Genomic DNA, 23,953 nt, shown 5'->3' with positions numbered 1-23,953 from the left:
AAGAAAACAAACTTCACGTGTCTGAAAAGAGTATCAGACTTTCAGATAAAAACGTGTGACACCGTAAGAACTAAATACAAGAACTGACATAGTACAGGAGAGGAAAAAAAGTCCAGATCACATGTTCCAGCTGAGTGAGTTCCTCAAAAATCAGCCTTGCTGTCCTTGGCTACTACTATTGGTTCTCCTTGAACACAGGCTTGGTTTGAACATATCAGCTAATTTATCCACTTTTGGTGTTACTAAACTGGTTGCCTTTTAGCTGGTTGCATTATTGTTTGTTTGTTTAATCACCTCTGATTATGAGCATCAAATTCTCAGCCATGCAAACACAATTATTTAGCAAAGCCCATATAAAAGACACTGGCATTCCTAAGCAGCAATACCCTAAGGAGTTACCCATTTCTCTACTGCATTCGGTTTTCTGTAATATTAAATGCATGTTTGCCATATTCAGTAGTGAGATATGAATTTCTACAACCATTACAAGTGACTTATTGTCTAAAATTAACTTCAGAGACTGTCAAGTTATTTGACAGCATTTAAAAGAGACAAACTGCAAGAAATAAGAAGCTGATACAGGTTTCACACCACACATTTGTACTGTTTCTGCCTCTAAATGTATTGAAATTAAATACAGGCAGAAAGAACACTCTAAAATCAAAGTATTCAGATATATACAGCAGAGAAAGTATAGGTTTTAGGAAAGACAGTCTGGTACCTTTGTCACCTTGACAGTATCCCTTTAACCTCATTATTGTTCTGCAGCCAGGATAACAAAATAGACAAGATGTCTAATTACCATAATTTGTCCACTCTGGCTTATAAAACCCTTAAATGCTCATTCATGCAGCTGATTGAATGAGTCTGTCCAAGCATAACAACAAACACAGAAAAGATACTCTGGATACTCAATTTGGTCACTTGATGCCACAGGAAAACAGGACACAGTGAGAAAATTCCTCTCTACAGGTACTGCAGGAACAGGCACTGCCCTTCTTAGAACTGCCCAAGCTCTTGGAATGTGCAATCCAGGATTTCCTAACCAGCTCCCACAAAAACAAAGCCATACAGAAGTTTAAGGTGCTATTTTAACCACAGGGTGAAGACAGGATGCTGAATGATGGACTGTCACGGCAGCCTCATCACACCCAATTTCTTTGCTTAATTAATCAGTAGCAGTTTGTGAGCTATCCAACATGTTTAGGATGAGCAGAGGGGGTTTATCCTTGGGGACAACCTGCCCTAGTCCTGGTTCAGGGCTGGACTGAGGGGTGACAGCAAAGCACTGCTGGTCACAGTGTCCAGGAAACCAACCTCCAGGGAATAAAGCACTTTGTACAAGTGGCACAATTATAAATCAAAGGGGTGGAGGGGCGGCTTCTGTGCCATTTTCTCCCTCCTACCCCAGTACAATCCATAAATCAGCATTTATGCAAGACTGGAGCAGCACTGGGATGCAGCCTCACCTGACTGCCCAGGCACCCAGGGCCACCTGGTTTTGGGTAGAATTGATACCAAAAGGACACAGGGTTTTGTAAACTCTCAAGAATCAGAGCTGGAATAAATTCCATCATTTAGCCCACACAGAAGAGCTTCAGAATATTTTTGTGTTAAAAGCAAATACCTGAAAAAAACCCTTCCTTGCACACATCTCCCTCCTTACACCTCTATTTTTACCCTTGAACTTTGATTTTCCCATCAGGAATTTAATGACCGAAAGCTCCCAGGGGGAAGAGTTGGGTTGTACAATTCCAAACAGGCAAATTTCCATTTATTGTTTCACAGAATAAGAGGAAAATCCAGCCTCTCCAAGTACAACACAGCATTTCAAACATTACATTTGCCTTCCAGAGCTGAAAGGGAATGAAATGTGCTTAAAACATGACTTGCAAAAAGAAAGGAAGAGAAAATATGTTACAGGCATAAAGCTGCATTGTAAGAGGCTGCTTGAAAGGCTGCCAGAGCTGCAATTCCCCACAGCTCCTTTGTAACCCATGCACATTACCAACATCAGCAATACCTGGTATGATTTTTATTTTTAAGCTGAAGTGGGTTCCAATAGCAAGAAAGTGATTTTTAAACTCTCAAGCTCTTTTGTTAGACTTTCAAAGGGCCCTGGCTTGTGTCAAGTCCAAGGCTCCTTTCAGAAATCAGGCAGAGGACTTGGCCTGCCTAAAAATCACTGAGCAAACCCAAAAGAAATTACCAGGGGGGAAAAAAATCAGATCTCTCAATATCCTCCCCTATTTATTCTCCTCCAATGGAACTGCTTTTTTAAGTTCAACTGCTAAATGTAATTTTTTCCAATGACTTATGAGCATTTAAAGGAAAAATTGAATATGAAAACCTTTCAAATGACACAACCCTTAATGGGAAACAACCCTTCATTAGAAAGAAAACCATGGACAAGTACACACACAAACATCCCTGCACTTGATGCAAATAAAATTAAATAAAACTAACCCTGCTTAGTTTAACTAATGAGCCCAGAGACCTATCAATTACCAATACACAATGAAGCAGGCAGTATTTCAAGCCCAGTGAATTTATTTGCTTTATGTTCTTAAACATGTCTTATCAAATTAGCATGGTATTTAAAAAATATCTACGTTTAAATGTTATAAACCTTAGATCAGGCTGGATTTGGGTTCTTGAATGCATCTGCCCAGTGGTTCACTGACATGAACTCAGCTACCTGTGCCATCAACATACACTAGATGATTGAGAAACAGATGGAATAAATGTGGAGCTTTCCTTTATTTTTTTATTTTTGAGCAAAATAAAATAATCACAAGTCTGTTGATGCCTCCTGTATTGTTCCCACTGCATGAATATGACCAAGGGGAACAGCAACTTATGCAAGGCTGTGTTGGCAGCAGAGCCTGAGCTCAGTATTTCTCATCCCCCCTCCCTGCTCCATGTTTTATTGCCACTCATGCCAACCTAAGGAAGAGAATCTCACAGCACAAATCATTTTGTCCAGCACTGAAGGCCTTCAGAAAGAAGCGAAGAAGAAGGAGATGGTATTTCTTAAAGCCCAAAACCAGAGTATTGCCCTGCCATATCCCAGATGATTCCTCCCTTCTACCAAATTAACTGAGGTTTGTTCATGGAGCTGCACCTGCCAAGGCAACCAGAACCCTGCAGGGCCTAAAGGGGCTCCAGGAGAGCTGGAGAGGGACTTGGGACAAGGGATGGAGGGACAGGACACAGGGAATGGTTTCCCAGTGTCAGAGAGCAGGGCTGAGTGGGATATTGGGAAGGAATTGCTCCCCAAGAGGATGGGCAGATCCCTGGCACAGGCTGCCCAGAGAAGCTGTGGCTGCCCCTGGATCCCTGGAAGTGTCCAAGGCCAGGCTGGACAGGGCTTGGAGCAGCCTGGGACAGTGGAAGGTGTCCCTGCCCATGGCAGAGGGTGGCACTGGGTGAGATTTAAGACCCCTTCAAACTCACACCACAACCATGCACCACACTACGTCTGACCATCATATCCTCTCAATATTCAGAGATATTAAAACTGGCAAGAAAAGTTAACACACCCAACCTGACCTTGCAAACACCAGCTACACAATTACAACATTCGGCCATCACTGCTCCTTTTGGAAACTTATCCTCATTCCTGCCAACAAGAATTCATTGTTACCTGTCACAGCCAATTCCAACAGTTCATAACCTTTGCCCTTAAGAGCGATACAGATAAATTCCCAATTTGTATTTTTCTAGTTTTAGGCTTTCATGCCACCTTTCCCTTGTCACAACACAAGTTTCCAAGATGATGGCAGCACTTTGTATCAAGCACGGAGGTCCTCTGGTAGCCCCAGCACATTAAATACTTCACTATTTATGATCCCTCAGCCTCTAAAACCTGTGGTGTGAAGGTATATTTCAGCAAAACAAAGTAATTTCAGTAATGTGACAAATATATGCGGACAGAATGTATTTTACACACAAAATAAGCCATTTTATCCTCAGTCCCATCCTAAGGTGTCTTACAAACCTTTCCATGAGACCTCCTTATCAAGAATTAAGAAATAAGGGATAAGCAGCTAGAGCCATTCCAAACTCTCAGCTTACAGACCATGTGGTTTTTATAATTAGGAATGGATATTTTACTCAATTATTCCAGTAAAATCCCAGAATGAAAAATGCCATGGCAAAGAGCAAACATACAAGGCTACTGCACAGAAAATGGCCTTGTTTTCACAGAAAAACTACTGCAAAAAAATTTAAAAGCACCAAATTTTCAAGTACCAAATGGCAGAATTAAAAATTCTTCCTGTTTTTTTTTTTGCTTTAGCATAAATCTATCAACAGGCACTTCATGTTTCTGTTAAGAAAAATGCTACACTAATGCTCCACCTAAAGAGGGATCCCCACATGAGAGCAGCACAGATCCTCAGCCAAAATCTCCATGGTATCAGAAGTGCCAGGAGATGAGCACACAGTATCAGTAAACAAGTGGGACAGAAGGTAGAAAAGGGAACAATTTTATTAGAAAATAGCTGTCATTTCTAAGAATTCAATTTGCCCCTATTTACCTGAAGTGAGCAGAGCTGAACCAGCCTCACTTTTGTTGCTGACACCACAAGATTTATCAGCAGTAAATCTTTCACTGCAATAAGCAGTCTCAGATGATCAACAATATTTCCATCTGCATCAGATCCTAAACCACTGCTAATTAAAAACCTGATGAAAGGGAATAGGCTATTTTGAAGCAGTGATTCATCAGATAAACATGACATGCACTGGTGGTTCTGTGTGCAAGGTCTACCTTTAACTACCAGGAATAAAAAGTTATAGCATGTAGAAACATTTTAAAAAAATCAACAAAAAAACTCATTTCAATCCATCCTGTCCAACTCTCCAAGAATATGGAAAGATTAGTTTAGTTTCCCACAGCACAGAAGGATCACACACACTGAAAAACTCCAGGACACAGCATCAGTAGGTGATTCTTAATAAAGATACTTTTAAAAATAAAGACTTTGAGCTATGAAAAGTGAGTGTTTACAGGAAGGAACCTGCTCTGCCTGGATCATTGCTGTGAAACAAAGAGACTTTGAAGTTCTCTGTGGCTGCATTGTTTCATTTGATAAATGGCAAGGTAAACCTCGTAGGGGGTTAAAACAAAACTCCAGCAGTGGCAGCTCTTTTATGGCTTCAGGGAGAGTTGTGAGCCAGCAGACAAAGCTGCCATGTGCTCACTTCACTGATTCCATCAAATACTCCAAGTTATTGGTGAAGTAACTCATAGCTCTGTATTAATTAAAAATTAATAAAAATGAATAAATTTAATAAAAAGTAATAAGAATTAATAAAATTATTAAAGATTGTTTAAAAATAATAAAAATTAATAAAAATTAATGAAATATTTAGAGCAGCTGTGGTCACCTAGGCAAGAACACCAGGCCAGGAAAAGCACACCCTTTAAAAAGGGAGATTCACCCAAGAGGGCAGAAAATGCTGGGTTTTGATGCCTCCTCAGAATTGCTCAGGTCTGGGTTTGGCCTTTCTGACCTTAAATACCCTGCATTAGCAGCTCAGAGGTGGAAAAGTGCTACTCAGACCCAGCACAGGACAAAACCACCCCAGTTTGGTGTTACAACTACTCTGCAGCATTTAACAGCTGACCGGAACCCCAAAAATTCATTAATCCATCTAATTCTGGACAGCAAACTGATGGACCAGACAGAAATGAGAACTGTGCTCCCCAAAATACTTTGGAAGTGGTAAAACACTGGCAGAGGCTGCCCAGGGAAGCTGTGGATGCTCCTGGATCTGTGAAGCGTTCAAAGCCAGGCTGGATGGGGCTTGCGATGCTAGAAGGTGCTGGAGTTGGAATGGGATGAGTTTTAAGGTCCCTTCCCACCCAAACCATTCTATAATTTGATGTATTCCCCTCAAATCAAGCCAACAGTTTGCTTATCTATGTTTGTACATCACAAACATGATGGATGGAAGGGAAAGGAGATGACTGGGAAGGAGAAAAAGAGGCACCTCCTGAACAAGCATCATCTTGAAAGCACTGAAATCACTCCCAGTGGGCTGTTCTTTATCCTCTGTGATCACTACAGGTCTCTGCACAGATCCTGTAGCACAGATAATTCTCTCTTTGGACAAATTTGATTTGTCTTGGCCACTGTGCCCTTCCTGGGAAGAGGCACCACCATGGCAACAGGGTGGGGTCACCCTGCAGGACATTTTGGGGTCCCTTCCCTTCTGTCACTCAAAACCTTAAACAAGGTTTGAGAGACATAAGAAACCCTCCCCCAAATTCAGATGCACCATTGGTCTGATTTTTTAATTTTCTTTCTTTTAGCATTTAATAATAGAAAAAGGCTACAAATGAGCCCTATAGGAGAAGCCATAATTTGAGTATATTCACTTGGTTTAGCAATGAAAAAGAGTCCCTATAAAGCATCAGAGGCAAGAGACTCACATAAGAACAGGCTCCAGAGACTTGGAATTCAAATAATAAACTGAATATCTCCTTTTAAGGGAGAACAAGTACTCCTGCCATTATTACTCATTTTCCATACTGCCTTTGGTACTGTATTCTAAAAGAATCTGATTTATAAATAGGTTTTAAAATGTCTTCAAATGACATCAAATAATAATTAAAAATTTAGTAATTGTTTCAGCATAAGATTTTCCCCCCTTTTTGAGTTCCCATAAATAGATTTTCAAGTCTGACTCTAAACTCATTATTTTTCATTATGTTCCCCTGAAAGTGCAGATTAAAAACTTGCTCCAAAACTCCAGTCATAATTCCAAGCACAATCATTTGCAAAACAACAAAGATTTTTAACTTGTGGCCATTTCTTCAATTTTTATAATATTTTACAAACCACTGTACACAGATGGGACAACAGCTGGAGAAACCACAATTATGTTGTAATTAGTTTCTTGTTGGCCTAAGGATGCCAGGAGAGACTAAATTGTCAAGTCACTTTCTTTTGTGACAAAAATTAACTTCATTTTTTCTGCAAGGATGGATTTCAATACTTTTCCTGAAGGAATCAAGCTCTTTCTAAGCATTAATCCTGACAATAAACGAGGTTTAATGACTTTTATAAACTTGGCAACAGTTTTAGAACTTGTTAGTGCCAGTGAAGTCTTTGGAATTGTATCTGCCAAAATTTGCAGCAAGGCACATGCATGAGCAGAGCACGTGAACTCCTAAACACTCATCTATTTCACCTGCAGTGTCTGAATTAAATCTGTTCAAATCTTCTCCTATCCAATGTTTTTCCTTATAGCAAACTTAGAAAACACTTTACCAGCATCTGCCATTGTCAAGGGTCAAGGATCGAAGTAGTTGATGTCCAAAATGTAAGGAAAAAGAAGTTGTTTTAAAAGCCATGGTAACCTGGAGGGTGTCTGGCAAATTTTGCTGAAGGTTATAATCACTGATGTGCTGAAAAACCTCCCAGAGTTAACCCCAAAATTCAGGCAAGACCATCCCCAAATGACAAATGACTGAAGGAAAGAAAAAATTATTTTTAAATCCTTGATTTTTTAGGACAAAGGGATGTCATGCAGAGGTTGTGTCCGCACAAAGCAGCCAATTACACAAGAACCCCCAGCACTGCTTGAATTGGAATTTCTTTGGATACCACTTCAACACAAGGTATAAACCAAATTTTCTTTTAGAAGATAATTATCCAAGATGAACATGAGATAATTGTGATTAATTTTTATAGTTTCTGGATGGATGTCCTGCTAAACAGAATTTACCAAAAGGTGCAGACTTGGGGCTTGCCAACAACCCCTCACAAATGAAGCTACAATTAACTGCTGACATCACTACTGCCTTGAAAATGAACTTGTCTCTCACTTTCAAACATATTAATTATGGACACAATTATCCAGTGGCAGCTGGTATTTATACTGAGTTCTGTCAGCTTAGTGCCCACATCTCAGCAAGGCAGGTGCAACCCAAATTCTACTTGGAATCAGGGCACTCTTCAGCAGTACACAAACACCTTATGGTTTTATTAAAGCACAGAGAGCTACATAAATGATCTCTGGAGATAGTAAAGAAACATCTGGACACAATCCTGGGTAAACAGCTCCAGGAGAACCTGCTTGAGGAGGGAGGGATGGAGCAGATACCTCCAGAGGCTCCTTCCAGCCTGTGACTCCACAGGCACATCCCGGTGTCCAAGAGTGCCGTGAGGAAGCTGCCATGACTCCAACAGCAATTCCAAAGCATTCCAGGACTCCTCTGCCTCTCACCTGGAGGCAGCCAGGTGATGTCCCTGCTCAGCAAGAGCTGTAATCTCAACTGTGAAAAATGCATGTATTTTAAGATTGGCTTTTCGCAAATATTCAAATGAATATTATATGTGTTGTGTTAGAAAGTAATGCTGGATTAATTCTCTTAAGTAGTGTGGTGAATAGAGTTTTAAGTTATAAAAAATGTTAAAATTGAAACGATGCTATGTAGGATACTCTTTTTTAAGAAAGGACTTTGCAGCGAGATAGCAGCCACAGGACACCTGAATCTTTCAGAGAAAATGAATTTATTGCTCCGTTATCAGAAGAAATGAACTTCTTCCCACCTCAAAGGCGCTGTCAGGATTCAGAGGAAGAAGCAGAGGATGACCAGACAGAATCCTGTGTTTGAATGGAATTTATGCATCACGTATGAGGTGTATGAATATGCAACAGGCTGTTGTTTTTAAGGGTTAATCCTTTGTTAATGTGTGTCCTTTTTCGGGCTTGTGCTGCCCAGAAAAGGTACCTGGATGTCCGTAACTCTTTGTCTCTATTGTCTCATATTGTCCTAATTCAATTTGTCCAAATTGTTATTACTCTAATTGTATTACTATTTTTTACAACCATTTTATTACTATTAAACTTTTAAAATTTTAAAACAAGTGATTGGCATTTTTCACATCAGCCATGGCCTCTGGAAAGGAGTTGGTGGCATGACCTGACCTGGGAAAGTGTCACCTGAGAAACCTGAACAGGAACTACAGGACAAAAAAATAAAGGTATGAGGAAATGTTTGGCTACAGAGTGCACAACAATCTCAGCCCAGAAAGCCAACACTACCTGGGCTCACCCACAGCGTTGGGCAGCAGGGGAAGGGGGGGATTCTCCCTCACTGCCCGGCTCAGGTGAGACCTCACCTGGGACACTGCATCAGCTCTGGGGACCCAGCACAAGGAGGACATGGAGCTGCTGGAGAGAGACCAGAGGAGGCCACAGAGATGCTCTGAGAGCTGGAGCCCTCTGCTCTGGAGCCAGGCTGGGAGAGCTGGGGGTGCTCATCTGGAGAGGAGAAGGCTCCAGGGAGAGTTCAGAGCCTCTTCCAGAGCCTAAAGGGGCTCCAGGAGAGCTGGAGAGGGACTGGGGACAAGGGATGGAGGGACAGGACACAGGGGATGGCTTCAAACTGGAAAAGGGGAGATTTGAGTGGGATATTGGGAAGGAATTCCTGGCTGTGAGGTTGGTGAGGCCCTGGCACAGGGTGCCCAGAGAAGCTGTGGCTGCCCCTGGATCCCTGGAAGTGTCCAAGGCCAGGCTGGATAGGGCTTGGACCAGCCTGGGATAGTGAAAGGTGTCCCTGGCCATGGCAGGGGGTGGAATGGGATGGTCTTTAAGGTCCCTTGCAGCTCAAACCATTCTGTGATTCCACAGACTGACATCACTTCACAAAAAGCTGAACCAGCATCCACCAGGATATACATCACACACGCCAGAAAACTCCACCAGCTTCACCTTGTGCCACCTTCACAAGGTAAAACACCTCACTATTTAACCACAAGATTCTTAATTATCACATGAAATGGGGTCACGGAGGACTATGCCCAATTCCAAACCTATGTCCACATGCTGCAGTAACTACTCAGCACCCAGAACTGAGTTTGTTCTGTATCACTTGCACTCCTGTGCAGTGTGAACCTGGCATGGTTCTACTAATCCCATGTAATTCCTGCACTGGGAACCCTGTGAAAGGCCTGCCAGCGCTCCTCTTGCAATTCAATTAAACTCTTAGCAGCACAGGAAGACACCTCAGTGGCGACAGGGAGATAAAACCTCTGCAGAGAGGATTTGCACAGAGCAAGGGTGGGAGCTTTCAGCAGAAGCTGCTTCACAGCCTCTTTGCTGCTTAGGGCAGGTGTTTAAGTAAGAAAACTTGTAGAGTTGCATCAGAGATGCTGGTAAGCCTCAGCTGGTGCAAATGTGGTGTCAGCAACCAGAAAATTGCTTCCTCTCACAATCATCCCCATTTCTGTCTACTCTGCCACAAAATCTGCATGTGGTTTTTCTCTGTCTTTTGTCTTTTTTTTTTTTTTACTTCACACCTCTGAAGTTTCTGCAGATCACATTGTAATTCTCCCTCTCCACGCCTGCAAACTTTGCAAAGATATTATCTTTAGGTGCATTTTCTGAGAAGAAAGAAGAAATATAGGGACTGGGACATACAAACATTCCAACATGGAAGTTGGCTGATGGCAAATACCATTCCTAGAGCTCAGAGGAGGAGGGAGAAGAGCCTTCAAACCAAGAAAAGTTTTAACAGAAGAATAAAACAATGGATAATGTCACTGCCATAGAATTCCAGAATGGTTTGGGTGGGAAAGGACCTTAAATATCACTCACTTTCAAACCCCTGCCATGGGCAGGGACACCTTCCACGCTCCCAGGTTGCTCCAAGCCCTGTCCAGCCTGACCTTCGATACTTTCAGGGATCCAGGGGCAGCCACAGCTTCTCAGAATTGGGATTGAATCTGTGCAGGATTTCAGACACCTGGTGCCTCCAAGTCGAGATTTATGGAATTTCTGAATTCTCCAAGCCCTGTCCAACCTGGCCTTGGACACTTCCAAGGATCCAGGGGCAGCCACAGCTTCTCTGGGCACCCTGTGCCTGGGCCTCCTTACATGGAACAATTCCTTCCCAATATCCCATCTATCCCTGACCTCTGGCAGTTTGATCAGAGCTCAATTTTGATTGGAGTTATTCATATTAGGTACTATTTTTTGAGTGGTTATATTTACTCCCAAGTACAGATAAAATTCAGATCATGAACGTACACATGAAGTAATGCTTTAAAAAAATCCAGAGATCTGGAAGTGTTCATCACTGTGGGACTGCTCAGATAAAGCTGAGTGGATATCCTGTTCCTTCATTTCATTTATCTGATCAGCACAGTAAGGCTACAACTGCTGAGGGACAGAACAAAATGCTGGCAGGAGGCTACAAACCCTGAGGAGAAAGGAAGAAAATGCTATTGTGCTTTCCAAAAGGCTGAAAATTCAAGTAAAGTGGATGAGCCTAAGAACCTCAGACAATACACATTAAGATATAGGGTTTCTTTACGTCACTACCAAAATATAAATGCCCAGAGTTCTGGCCCCACTGAGTGATGTGACCTAATTAATTATATACCAGCACAGGAAGCTTCTTGCTGGGGTAAAAAAAAAGACCAAAAAATCCCCTAACACAAAAAAACCACAAGATGACAACAATAACAAGAAGAACAAACCAAAAACCAATAAAAAGCCACCCTCCCACACAGTAAAACGCTTCTTGGACTAGATAGCAACCAAAAAAATGGGAAAAATGCTAGATTTATTTTAGAGGCTTGAAATGGAAGAGAGGAATCTGCAGTTCACAGTCAGATAGGAAGCATATGGTAGAGCTGAGGCAAAACTGAAATACCCTCGTGCAGCCACCACTCTTAGAGAAGTCCATCCTTCCTCTCCTGATATCCTTTATGTCCAGTCCTCTTCCTTTAGCCAAAAAAAAAAAATCACCATTACCCTGACTGCTCCTCTCCTCAAAGGAGCTCCAACTGGATAATTAGATTTGTAAAGCAGTATATGCTTATCAAGCCTTGCTTATCAAGGCTGCCATGAACTTTTGAGCGCTAATTAAAATGTCATTTTATTTCCCATACTCCCAGAGCAGTGAATGCAATGCTCATCCCACAGGCAGATTTCTATCCCCAGAATCTGTCCTGCTCCACACAAAACAAATGGGTAAAGACACAACTTATCTGAATGCAAATTACAACCAAGGGAAGAGAGTTTGGTACTTCTAAAACTGCAACAACACAAAATGTAGTGCTGCTTTTAGGAGGAGGCCATAAACAGCCAGACTTCCAGAGCTTCTTTCCGGGAAGGAAAAGCATTCCCAGCAGAGGGAAGGGTGCTGCCCATGCAAGAGCAGCAGATGCTGCATTCCTGCAGACCAAGCTCATGGAAAACAGAAAGCAGAAATACCTAGAGGATGCTGATTGTTGATTTCTCCTCACAGGAGGAAGAGAACAAACAGGCCTGCTGTGTTTTTCCTCATCTACTGAAATTCAAACAGAAGAATATCAAATATTGAAGCAAATCTTGAGGTGCTACAGCAGTTCCAATTTTCTCATTTTACTGTAGCAAACACAACAGAAACGAGTTCCTCTGCATTCAGTAGCTTAATTTCAGACTTTACAGAGCTGGTGACAAAATCAGAATAAACCCCGTAAGTGTAAGGCAGCATCAAGTGCAACGGTGCCATCCTAAAATTAACACCACTACAACAAAAAAAGGACAAATTACCTCAAACTGATGCACTCAAGTAACTAAAAACTCGTTCAAATTTCCTCAGGATAATGACTGTAAGACACTAAGAGGTTTCTTTACTTTTCATACTAAGCCTGTATATAACTTAGGAAACAAACCCTGACAGTTTTCCTATTCCATTTTCCAAAACACAAGGAAATGAGAAGACTATATGTGATATTATCTGCCAGTGCCTTCCAGCTGGACCATACAATCACTGATAATACAATGAGGCATCATCCACCTTCTTAGCAGAGCATCAAACCCTGAACATTCAGATTATTTTATTTCAAATTAGCCTGGGGGACAGAGCTACACAATCAAAATTACTGCAAAATAGAGTGGGAGAGCTGTACAGCACAAAGTTATCCTGGTTATTTCTGATCAGTCATGTTGGAGGGTGGGAAATATTCTCCCTTGCATCTCTTTCTGATCTCATTATATTAATCTGAGATCAAGATTTTGGAATTTAAACTCAAACATCTGCAGAACAAAATTGGTTGAGCATAAAAACAGTGATATATATATATATAGAGAGAGAGAGAGAAGGAGAAAGTCTCCTCTTAAAACAAAAGAATTTGTCTGTTTTGTAGATTTAACAAATCAAGAAAACAAGTAAAACTTCACAGTCTCCCTGAAGCTTGAACAACCTGTTACTGGAAGCTTCAGACACAGGTAGGCTTGAAAACCAAAACTGTTGAGATAGTTCCCTCAAAATTGCCATAAATGGTTCAATAAAAGCTACATTCCACTCAAATATTAAACACATTAATTCTAATAGCTTCAACATGGCACCAAGAAGGGTTTTGGTTTTGTTTTCTGGTTGTGTTGAGGTTTTTTGAGGAAAACAACCCAGCTCTGGGAAGTGGCCCTACTGTTGGGAAGGGACCACAGGCAATTTTCTGTTTGCAGCAGAAGTCAATCCCTTAGAGAAATCCCAGCCAAAACCCTTTGCCAGCCCCAGAGTTTTCCCGAGGGAAAAAATTTTTCCTGGATGCTGAGCAATTATCACCACCAACCTCCAAATGCTGTCTGCAAGCAGATCAATAATCCCATGAGCACTTCAGAACCTGCAGACGGATTGCACAGCAAAACCCTTCCGTTTAGTGAAGAATTAAGGCTGCAGGTACTTTACAAATGTCTTGGGTTTTAAGGAGAAAAAGCACCAGAGATTAAGGATCAATAAAGCACAAGCTGAAGGTTGTACTTCAGATCACATGACGTGAAACAAATGCATTTTTCATCTATTTGCTCTTTCCCTCAAATGCAGCAGGTTATTACTAACTTGGTCAAATGAGCAGCAAAATCAAAAAAGGCCCCTTTGATGTTCATCCAAGAAATACAAGGGAGCCAAGGATGATTCCAGTAGCGACAAGGCCACCCAATTCTCACTTCAGGAGGATATGGCTCATATTAAAGCAGTTTTCACTTGTCTCATGGGCACAAAGCTTTTAAATAACAGATAATGATAATTAATTATGACTATGCTTGCCATTAAAAAAGGTAGACATAAAAAGGTGTGATCCAGCTGGTGGGAAGGGAATCAGCTATAAAGGAGATCATTAACATAAGTCTTCCCATTTATTTACTTAAGCAATACAAAATAGGTTACAGGTCTGTTTAAGCACATTGACACATACAAGCGCTGTTCAAAACTTCTGTTTACTTTTCATCCATCACAAAAATTAATGCAGGGTTTCTGTCTCGGATTTTCACTTTTACTTCACTCAAAGCACGTGAGCTGGAGCAAACACTTCCTCAAAAGCACAGCTTGCGAGCACAGCAACCCCCTTCTCTCCTGGCAGAACTCCCACTTCTCAATTTTACACGAGATAAGGAGTTTATATGGTGAGCCCTCACTTCCTTGTGCAAATTCTTTTCTCCCTTGTGCAGCCGAAGCCTTGGGAGGTGCAGTGACACAGCCCTGAGTGCCAGTCCTGCTGTCCCCAGGACACTTATAATTATTTCTAAGTACAGCAGAAACTCATCAGAAGTGTTTAGTCCTGTAATTTTTACATCAGAAGATAATTTTGAGAGAAATAGATGACTGGCAGCTGGATGCAGTCTAGCCTTAGTGCACAAGGAATTATGAGAAGTCCTCTAAGACCATCAAGTCCCCAAGTGCCACATCCACACAACTTTTAAATCCCTTCAGGGCTGGGGACTCCAGCATCTCCCTGGGCAGCTTCTTCCAATGCTTGAAATCCTCCCGGTGAAGAAATTGTTCTTAATATCCAAACTAAACCTCCCTCAGCACCAGTTCACCTCCAAATTATAGGTTTAATACCACTTCCTACAAAATAAGCTTTGATAGTAGACTGGAAAAGCAATTCATTCACTCATTTAAATGACTCTGTCAATTGCAAATTAGTCTTATTTTTCTCTTCTCTTCTAACTTCTTTAGGCTGTTCAGTAACCAATAAAATCCAGCAGAAATAACTATAATTTTACAGAACAAGCTCATGCTTGAAGTAAGAGTTGAGCAGGGATAAAACAGAGGCCAAGCAGGCAGTGCAGGAAAATCTCATGGTGCTGTTTTTGCAAACATGAACTTCCTGTGAGCTGATCTGTGCCCAAAACCCACCAGTTTGGATGTCAAAAGGGGCAGACTTCCCTTTCTTCTGGATGTCAGCTCTCAGCCTCAGGAATACACACTCACTCCCTGCCCCCCCAGCTTCCTGAAACACTGCTGCACATGGAAACGTTGCACAAATCTGTTCCCTGGACGACAATGCTGAGATAACATCTAACCCAGAAATTTTCATTCTCAGAATTTTATGCACCAGTGTGACACCTCAGCCAGGGGAGCAATTCCTGCTTAATGCACCTCTGTGTCCTTTCCACACATCCTAATCTGAATTTTCCCCACCCCCGAGTGGTTTATACAGAATTCATACAATGCCAGGAAAGACATGGAGAAGCAAAGGCACAGCAATTAGCTTTCACCCATCTTCAAAGACAATAATATTTCTCCCTTTAAATTGCTTTGCTGTCAAATAGCAACCATACCACAGCATGCAAATGGTCTCAGTGAGCCCAATATTCCATTTCTGGTGGCGTCCAACAGCTGAGACTCCTCATCAAATGCAGGAAGGAACAGCTGGGGACACAGATGCCTGAGATGAGACAGCTCTCCAAGTGGTTCTTGCCTAACATCAGGCAGGATCCTGGGTGATTTTCAAGAAAATATGGGCATTTTTCCATGACTATCTACCAGTAATTGCCTGTTTTCTTGGGAGTGTGGAGTTCTGCAGATTAGTTCCATAAATAGCATTGCTTTCATACATTTGCCTCCTTTTCTGATCAAGCATGTCCTTTCCTAGGGTGGAAGTGAAGTCTGCACCCAAAGTGCTCCTGCTGCCATGAGTTATGTTTGAAAAGTCATTTTTTCCTGGTTACTCCTATCAGTCAACTTTTCCAGTTCTTATATATCTACATATTTAAGAAGATCTCTATAATCCTGTCAGCATTTCCTCTCTAGGCATCTCAACTCTGTGAGTGAGGCAAATGGATGTTTGTGGGCAAAACTCTAAGATACAGAACAGAGGTAAGTAGGACTATGAGGTGTTCAATTTTTGCCAAATTTTTTAACTGGGATTTTTGCTTATCATTCTACATGTATTCCTTGTATAGCTCACTGAAATATGTTGTATAAATATATATTATATATATATATATACATGTTTTGTCACATCACAGAGGTACTTTTTAATTAAACTGTTTTTCCACTCAATGTGCATTTACCCCAACCAACACACTCCCTTATCTATAATCTTCTCACAAGAAATCAATTTACATGCACTTTTACCACCTCACCACTCAGGCACCTCCACACTAAAATTAGCATTTCCCATCATAATCAAGGGATTTTGAGGTCTCTAACACTCCCAACAGCAAGAGCTCCTAAGTCATGACTGATTTTCAGCCTTCAGCAGCTTTAAGGGGAGTTCTGGAGTCACGCTAAGGAGTCACCCACACAGCCCAGGCAGGTGAAAGGCGGCTTCACCTTGCTCTGGGCAGACCCAGCATTGTGTAACTGCCCAGGCTGTGCCAAGCAGGGCTTATCCTGCCTCCCCAGCACGGGATTCCTGGCTAACACAGAGCACAGGGAGCCTGTGTGGGCTTGCAAGAACACCCCATTCCAGTTTTTGTTTGTTTTTATATTCCGAGTCACGTGTGTTTGTTACCATCCCTCCACTTTGTGCCTAACCCTTCAAAAAGAGTGAATTAACGTTGCTTGGTTCTTGAGACCCTAATTCTTGTTTTCTGGTAGAGTTTTCTCAATATTTAAATCTTTGCCAGCATTCTGTCTGAATTGGCCCTAATCTTCATTTCTTCAGAAGGATTAAAAGCTTCTTCAGCTTTGTTAGAAGAAAGAAACTTCAGTCCAAAGACAAACTCAGGAAAGTTTTAACACACTGGCCTGTTCATTTTAACCCAACTGCTGCCTGAAGTCCATAATCTACCTGAAATCAGCAATCTATTACCCACTTAAATCATAGTTTGGGTTGGAAGTACCTTAAAGCTCACCCCATTCCAACCTCCTGCCGTGGGCAGTGACATTTTCCACCATCCCAGGTTGTTCCAAGCCCCATCTCCTCACAACCTTCTTCAGGACTGTCATATGTTTCAGAAAGAAAAAAGGAATTGGAATGGCAGAATAATCTTCTAAAAATATTCTTTCCTATGTAAAATATACTTGGGCTTCACCCAGTTCCTCATCAAAGCAGAGATCACTGAGCTCAGCTGCTGCAAGGCTACAAAAATCCTCAAGATTTTTTCTCAATTTCCAGAACTCCTTAAAAACAACCAAATTGAGTTTAAGCACTAAGACTTGATGAGCAAAAAAAAAACAAAACTGTGTGTGTGGGTATAGAAAAGTAAACTGGTTTAAATCCAGAAAGAGATACCTTAAAAGCAAATCTTTATAAAGATCCTCAATTACTGAATCATCTACTACAAAGCACTAATTATAAAGACATTACAATAGCTGAAGAGGAAAATCCAGCCTGGTTTAACACACTTGTCAGCTCCAGTTAGCTGCACTCACTCCTTGGAAGAGTTTTTACCCTGTGCCAGTCTTTGGAATCTCTCTGTTCTGCAAAACAAGAGGGAAAGCAGCTAGAAACCACAAACTGCAACAAAAGTACCGTGAAGTCAGCACTTGTTTCATTTTTAAGCATTTTCTCTTAATAAAAAGGCTCAGAGGGTTTGCTGGGCAGATTTAATGAATGCTTTGCCTTACAAATACCACGGCTGAATCACAGGGCTGTGCCAGACTGATACACCACTGATCTCTGAGCTCATATCAGTTACACATCAATTACAGTTATGTCTGCAAGACAGAATAAACCTCCTTTGTCTGACCTGTCAAAAAAAAAAAATCAATCTTTTTAACAGGTCTTGTATGGGAGATGTAAAATTACACCACAAGCAAGTTGATGGTTAAAAGAAAAAAGGCTAGAAAGGAACCTGGAGTAATTAGAGTCAATTTGGAGATTTTCCAAAAAATTAATTCCCATAAACATTCCAATTGTTGCCCAGGACTTATCTATTCACTTCAATCACAATGAGTTCACACCCTCTTCCAAGCCCCAGCCACCGGGTAAGAATGCTGTGAGTAATCTTTGCAGCACGGAGTAAATCCCGAGTAGATAAAGAAACTTCAGCCTTGACCTTTGCAACAGGGAGAGCAGAGGGAGCAGACAGCTCAGGAAGGCAAACAAAAGAGGGGACAAGTCATGCTAATGATATTATCCATCCACAGCGAATCCCTGGAGCTTCACACATCCTTGAGGGGAGGTTCTCATTTACAGAGGTCATTTGGGGAAATTTGTGACAGAACTCGAAGATCTGTCACAATTAATTTTGTGACAGCAGCTAAAGAAAAGGGGGAGCATTTCCACACACTATAATTTTAATTTTAACACAAGAAACCAACCAAAGCCACCTCCTCAGCAGCCCAAGGTTAATAGCAAAGCCTGCCCAGCCTGGAGGTCATCCCATGGATTTTAAAATTGATCTTTTGTACGTGATCAAGTTACTGAAACCTGCACAACAGCATTAAGGATTGCTCAATAAAATAACTGCTGCCTCTCTCCAGCTCAGGAAAGGTCATTTCTTGGTTAAGGAATAACAGGAGAATACCACATTTTTTCCCAGCCATATGAAAAGAGACTTTTTTCAAGAGCAAGTGTTTTACATGTACTTATTAATCCTCAAGTCTCTAGATTAATGTATAAATAATATATTCAGTTTGTAGACACAAGAAGAACTGAGTAATCAGTAATCATCTGGATTTTCAAAACATTCCTCACTTTTTAATGCCAAATTTGAAACAGCTACAGACACTTTTCTGAAGACCTAGGAATATTTCAGAGGCAACTGATGGACACAATTTGCCCTATGCAACAGTCAGGTCCCACACACCTCAAGTTGGGGGATTTATTTGCTTCTGCTCATCTCCCAGACTTGGTTTGCCCCAGAGAGGATGGAAGTGGGGAAAAAAATGCTTAAATCCAGAAGTCATGGGTTGTTTTTCCAAATGTCACTCCCTTCCAGAGCAAGGCTGAGTCATGACAAGTGGGGAGGTGACAGCACTGAATTCTGTCTCTAAAATTCTCGTCCCAGTTCTTAAATTGACCCTGGCATCTCAATGAGAAACGCAGCAAAGCTCTGGAGGTTTCCAAACTTGTCCTGCTCTGCAAGCAGCTAAACTGTGTACTTACAATATTAATTACTTCTCTTTTCCCTGTTTAGTTAAAAGGTTTGCCAGAATTCCTTCAGCTCACTTGAGACACCAGAGAACTCTGAAATCCGAAGGAATTGATTTTGTAACAGAAGGCAAAGTAGTTGACGGTGGATTTGGAAACGGAAGCAGAACCTGAGCATAAATTAAACCCCAGACACAGAAAAACTGCAGCTACAACAAACCTTTTCCTTGAGCTGATATTTAAGATTCCTCTGATGGAGCTGCAGAAGCCGAGACAATTCAGCAGCAGCCTCCCAAGGGTGTAACCTGTTCCAAAAGGACCCTGCTCCAAACCCTCACTGCTCCAACTTGTGTTTTTGGGATCTGCTGTCTCACCATGTCCAGGCAAACCCACAGTGCAGTTTATGGGCCTTCACTTTCCCCTCTTCTATTAAATCGCCCCAGATAAATTTCCTATGCTTCCTGCTTAGATTAGCAATGGCCATTTGTGAGGATGCAAATGAAGCATTCTTCTCACACTGAGCTCACCACCTTGTCTGGGACCTCAAGCCACTGCCAACCCAGCCCTCCCCTGCCAAGGGACAGGATTTGCATGATGTGTGGCTTCCCCATGAACGTTTTTAAACACACATTAGGGCCTATAAACCAGGCATTTCGTTGCCATGTTTTAGAGAAACTACGAGTAACGTTTTTAATCCAGCTGTGGCTGACTTGGCTTCTGAAAATCTCAATTTCCTGCCATTTTTAAAGGCTCAAATCAGCCTAGGGTTTTGGCAGCTGAACAATGCACATGTTCCTGGAGGAGGAGGATATTGATACAAACAAAAACACACCCTCACACACAGCCTGTTTGGTTTTAAGTAACTTATCAAAGCTCCAGTCCCACTGTCTGTAATAAATCTTTCAGCTAATGACAATGAAAGGTAAATATCGCACCTGATGATCTCTTCCCTTGTCCACTTGGGTTTGAGGAGTTGAAATTATCAGAGATCAGTTAATGAATTGTGACCCCTGATACACAGCTCAGCATCACATGAAAATTTAAACAAAGCTTTTCTGTGTGTTTAACAGATAGAATTTTTCTCCTGTTACCCTAAAGACCTCTTCCCCTTTTTCCCCCAGAAAACAGACAATTTACTGCAGACATCCAGCAACAGGTTTTGCCTTTTCCTGCTCCATTATTCTGTTTCATGCATGTATTTTTCCATTTCCTCCCTTTGCATCAAGCAATAAATTAAATAGTCACAAGCTTAACTCTATCACTCACTACATGACTTTTCAGTTTCACAGTAATTTAACAGATTAATGCCAGTTCTGACACAAACTTCTCCACGGATTTTTGATGCATGGAATGCTCCACTGTCAAAAAACTCCTAGAGCTACATCTCTCCAGAATGTTCCCATTCGCCTTCTTACACCATGACCCATTATAAGAAAACAACTGTAAAAATTAATTTCATTCCAAAATGACAAACTGTGCTTTGCTCAAATTGTTTTGCAGATTTAAATTTCTCCTGTCCCATAGCAGCACATGAGAAAAAAAATGAATGTTCATGGACCCATTAACCACTACCACATTGTTGGGAGCAGGAAGAACACTCACAAGGTTTTCAAAGCAACTTCCCAGCAGGGTAAAAATCAGCCTTATTTTATGGATGATGGCAATTACACTGCAGAAAGAATATACATAATTTTTTAACCAAAAGCATTCTATCAAGGCCTACATTTCCTAGTTGTTAGACTCATATTTAATTTATGCGACCTGACCTTCCCAATTCAAAAATCTTACCTGGCATCTCCTTTTGAAAGGTTGGTGTTTACGGGGTGAAGAATAACCTTGTTTGCATCCACATCCACCACGCATTTTGTATGCAGATCAAGCTCTATAAAGAAATGAGAGAGTGTCAAGTGCTGCTCCTAAAGCACTGGGATTACATACACCATTACTTCCTCCAGACACCAAATTTATTCATGCAGCCTGACAGCCACCCATCAGCCAGAGAATAGAAACAGGACTTTTGCCAAATTCCACTTCTAGGGATATTCTGATGGGATGGATCCTGTCCAGTTTTAAAGCAAGCACTCTTTTCAAAGCAAGAAAAAGCATTTGGGTTTCACTGAAGGACAATCAGCATATACAAGGGCAGTATGAAATTTCTTCTGGGGGAAAAGAACCATTTAGGCTTGGTACCACTTTGACAGCTCTTCTTATTGGTCCCTCAATGCCTCGCAGGGAAAGCTGCCCCTGCCATCTGCAGCACATTTTCCCCAGCCACTGCTGTGATACGGTGCCAGCTGTCAGTCCTGGGGCACCTGCTCGCAGAAATTCAAGTCCCATCAAAAATAATTTAGGTGCAGGCACGTAGAAAAGGGCTTGTCCTTCCCCCACAGGCTCCAGGCAAGTCCAGCTCTCCCAAGTGACATCAGGCAGTGGGATGTGGACTATGAGTAATGAGGATATTTGGAGTGTGTGAGAATTCTCGGCCGTAGAGGTGGGGAAAGCAAAATAAAAGCTTCAGATAACACTGAGAGCAGTCCAAGGTATCCACCCAGTGACAAATGGAGTTAGGTATGGGATAAAGCACACAGCCTGCACCCAAAGTCACTGCTGTGGGATGTGGGGCCTGGACACAAACAAGTCCCTGCACAGTGACACTAACCCTGGAAAGTGCTCCCAGGTGGTGATTCTGATGGGTGTCATGGCCAAAGTCACTGCTACAGACACCCAGGACATGGGGACTGAACACAAACAAGTCCCTGCACAGTGACACTAACCCTGGAAAAGGCTCCCAAGTGGTGATTCTGATGGGTGTGAACAGCATGTCATGGTCAAAGTCACTGCTACAGACACCCAGGACATGGGGACTGAACACAAACATGTCCCTGCACAGTGACACTAACCCTGGAAAGGGCTCCCAGGTGCTGATTCCAATGGCCATGATGCACTGTTCACAATCAAAGTCACTGCTACAGACACCCAGGACGTGGAGCCAGCACACAAACATGTCCCTGCACAGTGACACTAACCCTGGAAAGGGCTCCCAGGTGCTGATTCTGATGGGTGTGAACAGCGTGTCATGGCCAAAGTCACTGCTACAGACACCCAGGACATGGGGACTGAACACAAACAAGTCCCTACACAGTGACAGTAACCCTGGAAAGGGCTCCCAGGTGGTGATTCTGATGGGTGTCATGGCCAAAGTCACTGCTACAGACGCCCAGGACATGGGGACTGAACACAAACATGTCCCTACATGGTGACACTAACCCTGGAAAGGGCTCCCAGGTGCTGATTCCAATGGCCATGATGCACTGTTCACAATCAAAGTCACTGCTACAGACACCCAGGACACGGGGACTGAACACAAACATGTCCCTGCACAGTGACACTAACCCTGGACAGGGCTCCCAAGTGCTGATTCCAATGGCCAGGACACTGTCCACCCCCAAAGTCACTGCTACAGACACCCAGAATGTGGGGCTTGCACACAAACATGTCCCTGCACAGTGACACTGGCTCTGGAAAGGGCTCCCAAGTGGTGATTCCAATGGCCAGGACACTGTCCACTCCCAAAGTCACTGCTACAGACACCCAGAATGTGGGGCTTGCACACAAACATTTACAACAGCTTCTAAAAAAAATCAATTGAGTCACACACCTGTTTTGGGAATTACCAATTATGAACTAAGTCCACTTTTTAATTTATTAAAAAACAGCTGCGACATCAACTCTCCTAGAACTCTAACACCTAAAGCTCGTACAGCCCTTGACAAAGTCATAGAAACTCTCCAAAGACAACAAGCTCATCACTGTATTCCAAAAAAGCCTTTATTTTTTACAATTTTATGAAAAAAAAGCAACTTTGTAGTCTCATTTTTCAGTAGAACCCTTCTGAGACAGATCCTTTGTTAATAATAGAATAACTTTTTCTTCCCTACAAATTTCCAAATACTATTTTTACAATTTTATAGATGATAGCACGAATTCTAATTAAGTTAGCAGGTCAAGAATGGTGACACTAGCCCTGGAAAAGGCTCCCAAGTGCTGATTCTGATGGCCATGACACACTGTTCACACCCTCCCACGCCAGGATGACGAGGGGCTACAGGGAATAACCTCCACACAGGGTTCAGCACCTCAGCTGAATCACCCAAATACGCTCGTGTCTAATCATGTTAATTATAATCCTCATCCTCCTTCATCTCTGCTCTTTCCTCCTCAGTCACCTGTACTTGCTCTTTCACCTCACAGCACCTTATAAACTCAGTCTGGAAATCTCTCAGGCTGTGCTTATTGCACAGCATCTTGCAGGCTTCTCTCTCCTGAAAGGTGACACAGTAATAAGAGGGAGTTTCCTCCATGAACATTTTTGGAAAGAAATTTTATCGTTTTTTGCTACCTCACATGCAGCAAAGAAAGCCAAAACTCGAGATCACTGGCCAAAGCAGGCAGTCACACGAAACTGCAATTCTCCTGAGCAAAACTGCTCCTCTGTTATTACACTGTGCTTCTGCAGGAGGAAGAGCCAGACGAGTTCCAGAAGCCAGTGTTTATTTTAATTTCTCCCCACACCCTGAAAGCCAATTTACCTATCATTAATATGCAACACATGCTTGCTCAGATGAAACCACGTTCTCCGTACGTCCCGTATCCGACAAGGCACTTTATCTTGGTCT

The 23,953-nt window shown here is 42.1% G+C and overlaps 1 protein-coding gene across 1 annotated transcript in view; it reads right to left on the bottom strand.

Annotated features, from left to right (window-relative positions):
• The window catches only part of KIF13B (kinesin family member 13B), a 123,777-nt gene that overhangs the window by 90,584 nt on the left and 9,240 nt on the right, over nucleotides 1-23,953 (bottom strand). The window contains 1 exon segment of the mRNA XM_030945113.1: nucleotides 21,066-21,159. Within this exon segment, the coding sequence (XP_030800973.1) occupies nucleotides 21,066-21,159 (94 nt within the window).

This window comes from Camarhynchus parvulus, chromosome 3 (genome assembly GCF_901933205.1).
Source record: "Camarhynchus parvulus chromosome 3, STF_HiC, whole genome shotgun sequence".
Classification (NCBI taxonomy): Eukaryota; Metazoa; Chordata; class Aves; order Passeriformes; family Thraupidae; genus Camarhynchus; species Camarhynchus parvulus.
This window is presented reverse-complemented; position numbering and strand designations above follow the sequence as displayed.